The sequence below is a fragment of the Echinops telfairi genome, unplaced genomic scaffold (assembly GCF_000313985.2).
Source record: "Echinops telfairi isolate 266 unplaced genomic scaffold, ASM31398v2 ScPeMD7_7459;HRSCAF=8497, whole genome shotgun sequence".
NCBI classification, from domain to species: domain Eukaryota; kingdom Metazoa; phylum Chordata; class Mammalia; order Afrosoricida; family Tenrecidae; genus Echinops; species Echinops telfairi.
Window position 1 is genome coordinate 5060434 of NW_022111359.1, and position 7869 is coordinate 5068302.

Below are 7869 nucleotides of genomic sequence, written 5' to 3' on the forward strand. Positions count from 1 at the left end.
CCCCCACGCGCACCGCCGTCCTCCTCCGACTCCGAGCCTGAGCCCGGGCAGGACCGGGAGGTACGGGCCAGCTGGGAGCCCAGGGACGGGGCTCTGTGCATCCGACCGTGGTGGGAGGCCCGGGGCAGCGCACAGCTAAGCGCTGCCCACTGACAATGGCTCGGGGTTCATTCCGCCTCCCGTGGTGCCTCCGAAGAAAGGCATGGCGAATTGCTTCAGTGGAGGGGAACTACAGACCGTAGACTCAGGAACCTTGTAGAGTACAGTTCCTCATGCACACGTGGGAGGCGCCCCGAGTGGGAATCTGGGTTTTATTGAGCACCTGTTGTTGGCTAGGCCCTTCCCTGGGGGGTGAGGGAGCAGCCGTAGGTGAAACCCCAGCCCGCAGGTCTGACGACCAAGGTGTGCTGGCCAGTGGTGGCACAGAGGAGACTAGTGGGGAGGGGGAGGGGCACAGGACAGAGGATGAAAGGTTGCATTTCAGGCAGAATGGACCCCAGAGGCTGGCTGAAGAAGGTGCTGTGTCTTAGGCCTGCTTGACTTGAGAAACATACAGAGACACCCCTATACGTATAAGAAAGAGCTTTTTATCAAGGAGTAATTGTATATCATATATCAATATAATCATATATAAATATATATTATATATCAATGAAACAGCCCAGCCCAACTTATGCCCAGTGCATAAGTCTGATACAGAGTAGGCCCTCTCTGCAGGGGTCCGTAGTCCCTCCTCAGACTCACGCAGCCCCTTGCACTGATGCAGAACGCAGGAAGACCACAGGCTGGTGGGTGCAATTGGGTGGGTGTATGGTGGCAACCAGGGCAAGCCAGCAGGAAGGGGAAGGTGAGAGTGTGTGTCCCAGGACCCTCTTTATGAGGAAGCCACGCCCACAAGGAGTCACCATCACGATACGACCTGATTGACAGGCCAGACTCCACCCCTACATGTTTGTATATCGTCAAGTTGACATGCAGTCATGTAACTACCACATGCTGGCTAGCGTTTAGCGTCTGGGTGAACGGGAGGAGGTGTGCAGTCAGAAAACCCCGTGAAAAAGCCCTGGGGCAGGACTAGGCCTGCCAGCTGGAGGGATGGATGGCAGCAGTGTGGCTGGAGCAGTGTGGGGAGATAGGGAGAGGAAGAGGGGAGCTGGGGGAAGGGTTGGGGCAGGCCCTGCAAGGCCCGTGGTGCATGGGGAGCACTCAGGCGTTGACCCGAGGGAGGTGAGAGGCCTGGAGGGCTGCGGGCCCTGACTTGGGTGCTCTGCCGCCTGGGAGGCTGGGGTTCAGTCTCGCTCTCCCTCCAGGGCAGCTCATTCGGCTCTGGCGGCAGGGAATGCTGCCCCAGAATGGGAGGGTCTCTGGGAGAGGGTCCCCCTGGACAGTCCCCTGACCCCACCGCCACTCCTGATGCAGGGGAAAAAGTCCACCAAGAAGCAGCAGCAGCCGCCTCTGGAACTGGCGAGGAAGCCCAGCCAGAAGGAGAAGAGAGGCCGCCCGGAGGAGAGGCCCCGAGCCAAGTCAGCCCCCTGCCCCTGCCCTGCTCCACCCCTCACCCTGCCCCTTGCCCCTCGGGTCTGCATTCTTTGGGTGGAGGGTGGGGGCAGCCTCAGGACTAGGCTAGCACTGGCATGGCTGGGGACGTTTGTGGGGGCTGGGCATGTGGAGGCCAGGGCTGCTGCTCTGTACCCCCAGTGCACAAGGCGCCCTCCCAAAGGAGGTGCCAGGAGAAGCCCTGCCTCTGACCAGAGGCTCTCCAAGCCCCAGGAGGGACAGGGACGGTGCACCCCTCCCAGCCGCTGGCGATGGTGCCCCCCCAATCACCCAGCCACTAGGGCCCCGCAATCACTGTAGCCACGTGTATTGTAAGCCATCTCCCTGGTTTGCTCATAGCTGAGAAGGTTCACACTGATCCCTCGGGGTCTGCCTGGCCTGCTCAGACCCAGTCCCTATACCCTTTTCTGGGCAGGAGGGTGGGCAGAGGACTGGCCCCTGGGGACCCACCTAAAGAGAGGTGCCCTCTGCAGGCCCCTGAAGGTGGAGCGAACCCGGAAGAGGTCTGAGGTGCTCCCACCTGACAGAAAGGTAGAGAAGAAAAAAGGTGAGGGGAGCCCCAGGTTTGGGGTGATGGGGAGGTGGGCCTGTTTGCTGGGGGGGTGTGTGTGTCAGTTAAGCGGGCCCCTAGCTCCCGCCCACCCCCAGCTCCCGCCTCTGGTACTTGTATCCTCAGAGCCTTCAGTGGAGGGGAAGCTACAGAAACTGCACAGTGAGATCAAGTTTGCCCTGAAAGTGGACAACCCGGTAGGGTGGCAGCGGCGGTGGGCCCTGGTCAGGGTAGGGGCGGGGCCCTGGCTCGAGGCCCACTCAGCAGACGCCGTTTCCCCACTCCCTCCACGCAGGACGTGAAGCGGTGTCTCAGCGCGCTGGAGGAGCTGGGGACGCTGCAGGTGACCTCCCAGATCTTGCAGAAGAACACGGATGTGGTGGCCACGCTGAAGAAGGTGAGTGGGAAGCAGGTCTGGGGAGTGGGGGCCGCTGCCCTGCTCCCTCCCTGAGCCTGGCTCCTCTGCACAGATCCGCCGATACAAGGCCAACAAGGAGGTGATGGAGAAGGCGGCCGAGGTCTACACGCGGCTCAAATCTCGCGTGCTGGGCCCCAAAGTCGAGGCCGCCCCAAAGGGTGGCCGCGCTGGCACAGAGAAGGCCGAGGCCGAGCACCCTGAGGGGCCCCCAGAGGAGGCGCCCAAGAACAAGGTGGAGGGCGAGCCAGCGGCCGGTGAGAGCACCCACTGGTGGTCCTGGGCACCAGGGTGGGCTCGGGATTGGGGACCCCAGGCAGGTAGGTGCTGCCCAACCCAGATCATCCCCTCTGGCCAGGCAACGCAGGCATCCCGTGAGCTGTGTGAGCGCCAGGCCCGAGGTGCAGAAGCCCCAGAGAGGTGTGGATGGGGCCGCTGGGAGCAGAACTCCTTCCTGGCAGGACGGGGGCCTGGGCCCCTCACAGTTGTGTGAAGGTGGCCCCTGCCCCATGGCAGCCTTACATACTCTGGCCTGTAGTGATCCAGCCTCCTGCCCTCCCACATCCAACCTATCAGCTGAACAAGTCTTTTGGTCCACTGGGTGGGCATGGGTGTTTGGGGCACCAGGTGGACCTGGTGTCTGGCTGGGTGGGCACTGGGGACCAGGCTATGGGTCTCACTAAAGGGCCAGGGACCCTTGAGGGCTGTGCAGGCAGGCCCTCCCCTCACCCCCCGGGCAGGGTCTTCAGCTGGGAACCTGGCCGCAGTCTCCTGTGCGCCCTTGCTCTGCCCAGACCTACCCGCCCCAGTGAATGGCGAGGCCACGTCCCAGAACGCCGAGAGCACCGGCGACCACGAGCAGGACGACGCACTGAACTCCGAGGGGGGTCCCCGGGGTGACTCCTCTGAAGACCTGCACGACGAGTGAGTGTGGCCCCAGGCAGAGTGACGGGCACTGCCCATGCCCACCAGGAGCAGCGAGGCCCCTACGAGGCCCTGGGCCCACCGTGTGCCCTGCCGTGGGTTAGGGGAGTTGGATCTTGTTGCTAAGTTCACTCTGGTGATGAGGGACGGCTGACCGTCCTGGCTGGCCCTCACCACCTCCCCCTGCCTCTTGTCCCTCACAGCCTGCAGGAGGGGCCTGACCTGAACAGGCCTGGAAACAACCGGCCGGAGCAGTCACAGACGGACTCGGAGTCCTTGGATGAGGAGAGCTGAACCCACCCACCGCCCCGCGGCCCGTCTCCCCCACACCACCCAGGACAGCAGAGGACTCGCGGGGAGGCACAGCCGAGCCTCTGGGCTGTCTGCCTGGAGGCTGCGGTTTCAAGCCGACATGAGATGAATATAAAGGGTTTTTTTTAATGAAAGCACAATCATTTTTATTGGCTTGGTTTTCTAGCAGTGCTGATGCGGCCCATCAGGGGCAGGCCACCAGCTCCCCGAGGGGCTGTGACAGGGCTGAGGTTGGGTGGGCTCAGGGAGGTGGGAAGCCAGCTGGGGAGCAGGCCAGGTGAGCGGGAGCAGAGGCCGGGCCACAGGGAGGTGGAGATGCTGTGTTGGCCTGTGGGGTGTCCGTTCTGCCATGCGGCCTGAGACTGGGGTGCCTCCTGGGACCCAGTGCGGCTGCGGGCGTGACTCATGCCCCCTGCTGCCTGCTCCCGGTGGCCGCGGCCACCCTCAGAACTAAGAAAGGGGCCGTGTGCGTGTGTGCGTGCGTGAGGGTGTGCACAAGGTCTCAGCCCCATGGCGTGAGTGGTGCAACAGGAAGGCCCCAGAAGCTTCCATGAGGGCTCACTGGGCTCCAGCTTCTCCCAGCAACATGCCTGGGTCCTCGCCACCCCTTTGGGGTGCCAGGGCCCAGCTCTCCCGCCAGCCTAGGAGCTGGAAGGATCGGCACCACTTCTGCCTGGCGACCACTCTGGAAAGAGCCAAGGGTGTGGCATGCCGCGGCCCCCAATGGCATGAGCAGCGCTGCTCCCCAGAGAGCTATCTGCTGCCACCCCGCCCAGGTCAGCTTCCCGAGTGCATGGTGGCTCCCTTCTTCCACCTGAGACCACAGGGCCCACGTGGTCAGGGAGCTGGCATCCTCTTATCAGCTCCTGGTGCTCAGCGGTGCACGGGAGCTGGGACCCGCCTTATCCATCCCCTGGCACTCAGTGGTGGGGGGAACCACGACCCCAGAACATGGGCAAGTAAGTCGTGAATTTCAGGCCTCAGCCTAGCCCCTCCCATGGGGCCATGGCCTTCAGGATACCCTGTGCTTACTGCCCACAGCCTGGGCCCTGGCACCTGAGGAACAGTGGGTGTGGTGTTTTCAGACAGGGTGGGGTGGGGGCAGGTGCCGCCGACCCTGGGCTGACTGGAGGTCCCCTGAGCCACAGAGGCCGGGGTGCCATCTTGGCCTTAGGACACAGGACAGCGCTGCGCTCAGAGAAGCAGGTGCGGAGGAGGGCGGGGCCAGGGCCCAGGGCTGGGTGCAGCTGAAGGGTGCCGGTGGGCTGGCAGAAGACAAGGGTTCCTAGCGTGCGGCCAGGCGCTCCGTGCCCCACTCAGCCGGCGCCCACACTGCCATCAGGCTAAGTCTCGGTGGCGTTTCCAGACTGAGACTAGGAAGAAAAGCCTGCCAACCAACTCCCAGGTATCAGTCCGTGCGAACCAACGGACCCCGACAGAAGCTTCCTGGAGAGGGTGGTGGCACAAGGCCGAGCAGACCGGCAATGGGGAGGTGCGCAGCAGTGGGGAGCAGTCTGCCTGGAGGACACCTGCTGTGGTGGTGGTGTGGAGGGCCCACAGGTCCCTCTGTTTCCCTACTAGGGAGCCCACTCGTGATCTTCACTGGGGGCCCCCAGTGACAAAAACTCTGGGGAACGGCCAGGAGGTGGGAGGTGGGCAGCTCAGAGAGCCCCCTCTTTCCTGGGTGTGTGTTCCCCATCCCTTCTGACTCCCCTCACCCCTCGACTGCCAGCTCCATCCCTCAAGCTGAGTGTTACATGCCTGGAGCTGGACTTGCAAGGTGGGTGGGTGTGGCCCTAGGCAGGGGAGGCTCCGTGCCGGCTGGGGGGCACTCCTTCACCCCAGTCACCACCCACTACTGCTGCTGGGCCCCCTGGGGCAGCGCAAAGGGCCCCACCAGCCAGCTGAGCGGAGGGCTGTGCTGCACCTGAGCCAGCAGCCTCTCTAGCCCCCGCCACGCCTGGTTGACATCCTCACGGCTCTGCGCCAGGTGCTCCTGGGACAGCTCACTGAGGGAGCCGGTTGCCGCCAAGACCCCGTACAGCTCACACAGGCTGTGCCGGGCCTGTGCCACCTGCCGCTGGGACTCGCTGGGCAGGCCCTGCAGGCCCGAGGCCAGGCCGCCGTAGGCCACGTGCAGCTGCCGGATGAGCCCTCGCACCCTGGACAGCGCCCCGGCGTCGTCCACCTGCGGGAGGAAGGGGCCGGGTAAGCGGAGCAGGGAGGACCCGGAGCGGGGGACCCTTAGCCCCACCATACACACCTCTTGGCCACTGGGTCCCTCTGATCCGGCAGTCAAACCCTGCTCCAGCCTTGGCTGCTTGGCTTTCTCTATCTGGAAAGGAGGCAGCTTTGAGGGGCCGGAAGGACACCGCCAGCCTCCTTTCTATTACTCGCCATGAGATACAGGCATGGCTAAGAGTTACGGACCAGCTGGGCCATGGTGAACTGGCCACCCGGGTTGTTAGCAGCTAGCAAGTAGGGGGCCGGGCCCAGGACTATGAACCACGGCGCTGTCATGGGCAGATTTTGGAACGTGGATCACCAGGCCTTTCTTCCCAGTCTCTGCTGAAGGCTGCTCAGTATCCTGGCAACGAAGGCTTCTCTTTCCCTAGATAGTGGACATGTCCCCTCCGGTTGGTCCCTTGTCCACAGCTATCTTGTGACCTTAGGCTTTCCTGTCCCCACTTGCCCAGGCCTTACGCTCCTTGTCCGTCAGGATGCGGCTCGAAGAGACAAGCCCTGCCCAGCCTCCTCCCCATCTCCGCACATCCCCACCTTCCCTGCACCTGCAGGTCCTGGTCTGTGCTTGTTGCCCTCCCGAGGAGGACGCTCCCAGAAGGACAGGGCCCCGAATCCTACTGGTCACCGTCCGCCTGGTGCTCGGGCGGGAGGGCGCCCCTTACCAGCCGGAAGGAGTCCTGGAGCTGGGCCATCGTGTCCCTGGCCTGGAACTGGTTGTGCTGCAGGTGGCTTAGGGCATGTTCAAAGGCACGCTGGCGGAAGGCGGGCGATAGGTCGCCCAGGCGGACGAAGTAGATTCTGGGATCAGCAGAGAGCACCTTCGGCTCCGGAGTGGAGGCCGCCAGCTGAGCTGGGAGGGAAGCCGCAGCCATCAGACCAGGGCCTCCAGGGGGTCCAGGCCCAGCAGAGTGCGGCCCCTTCAGGGAAACTCTGGGGTACCCAGCCCCCGGGGTAATTCCCGCCCCCCACCCAGGGTCTTACCTTGTTCCTCCACGCTCATGGGCTCCAGGAGGACACCCAGCGCCTCCCGCTCACCAGTGTCCCAGGCTCCGGCGTGGCCCAGAAGAGCAGCTGCGGGCTCCGTGCTTTCCCCATCCCCGGCGGCTCCTGGGAGGAGCGGGCTCAGCAGACCTGCACAGACCTTGTCAGGGATGCTGGACCCCCTGGAGGATATGTCCCCCGACTGGGTAACTGCAGCCCAGACACTGTCCTGGCTCCCGGGCAGGAGTCCCTGCAGGGTGTGGACGGCATCCGAAGCCACAGTCCCCGTACCGGCCCGGATGGAAGACACCATGGCTCCGGCACCAGATGCCATAGACTTGCTGGTGTCCTGGCCGGTCTGCACAACCCCCTTGGCCACACCCACTGCTGCGGTCATCCCACTGTACACGGTGTCCTTTGTCCCTGTCACTACATTGTGGGTTGTGTTGAGCCCGGTCTGCATGGCCCCCTTGACTACGTTCACGGCCCCGGTCAGCCCAGTGGCCACCGTGTCTTTGGTGCCAGTCAGCACAGTCTTGCTGGTGTCCAGGCCAGTCTGCACAGTCCCCTTGGCCACGTTCACAGCCCCAGTCAGTCCGGTGGTCACTGTGTCCTTGGTGCCTGTGAGGACATTCTTGGTGGTGTCCAACCCCCCCTGGGCGACCCCCTTGGCCACATTTGCTGCCCCGGTCAGCCCAGTGCACACAGTGTCCTTGGTGCCTGTCAGCACGGCCTTGCTGGTGTCCAGGCCAGTCTGCACAGTCCCCTTGGCCACGTTCACAGCACCGGTCAGCCCAGCGGCCACCGTGTCTTTGGTGCCAGTTAGCACAGTCTTGCTGGTGTCTAGACCGGTCTGCACAGCCCCCTTGGCCACGTTCATGGCCCC

General features: G+C 63.8%; 2 protein-coding genes across 2 annotated transcripts in view; one reads left to right on the top strand and one right to left on the bottom strand.

The window, feature by feature from the left end:
• Nucleotides 1–3905, top strand: part of HDGFL2 (HDGF like 2) — a 20163-nt gene extending 16258 nt beyond the window's left edge. Inside the window, exons 8-15 of the mRNA XM_045300058.1 lie at nt 4–60; nt 1420–1523; nt 2031–2104; nt 2234–2304; nt 2403–2504; nt 2578–2779; nt 3317–3446; nt 3650–3905. Of these exons, the coding sequence (XP_045155993.1) occupies nt 4–60; nt 1420–1523; nt 2031–2104; nt 2234–2304; nt 2403–2504; nt 2578–2779; nt 3317–3446; nt 3650–3740 (831 nt within the window). The 3' untranslated portion in view covers nt 3741–3905. The remainder of the gene's footprint in view (nt 1–3; nt 61–1419; nt 1524–2030; nt 2105–2233; nt 2305–2402; nt 2505–2577; nt 2780–3316; nt 3447–3649) is intronic.
• Nucleotides 3865–7869, bottom strand: part of PLIN4 (perilipin 4) — a 14607-nt gene continuing 10602 nt past the window's right edge. The window contains exons 6-9 of the mRNA XM_045300089.1: nt 6984–7848; nt 6665–6852; nt 6022–6093; nt 3865–5946 (exon numbers count right to left, since the gene is read on the bottom strand). Of these exons, the coding sequence (XP_045156024.1) occupies nt 5614–5946; nt 6022–6093; nt 6665–6852; nt 6984–7848 (1458 nt within the window). The 3' untranslated portion in view covers nt 3865–5613. The remainder of the gene's footprint in view (nt 5947–6021; nt 6094–6664; nt 6853–6983; nt 7849–7869) is intronic.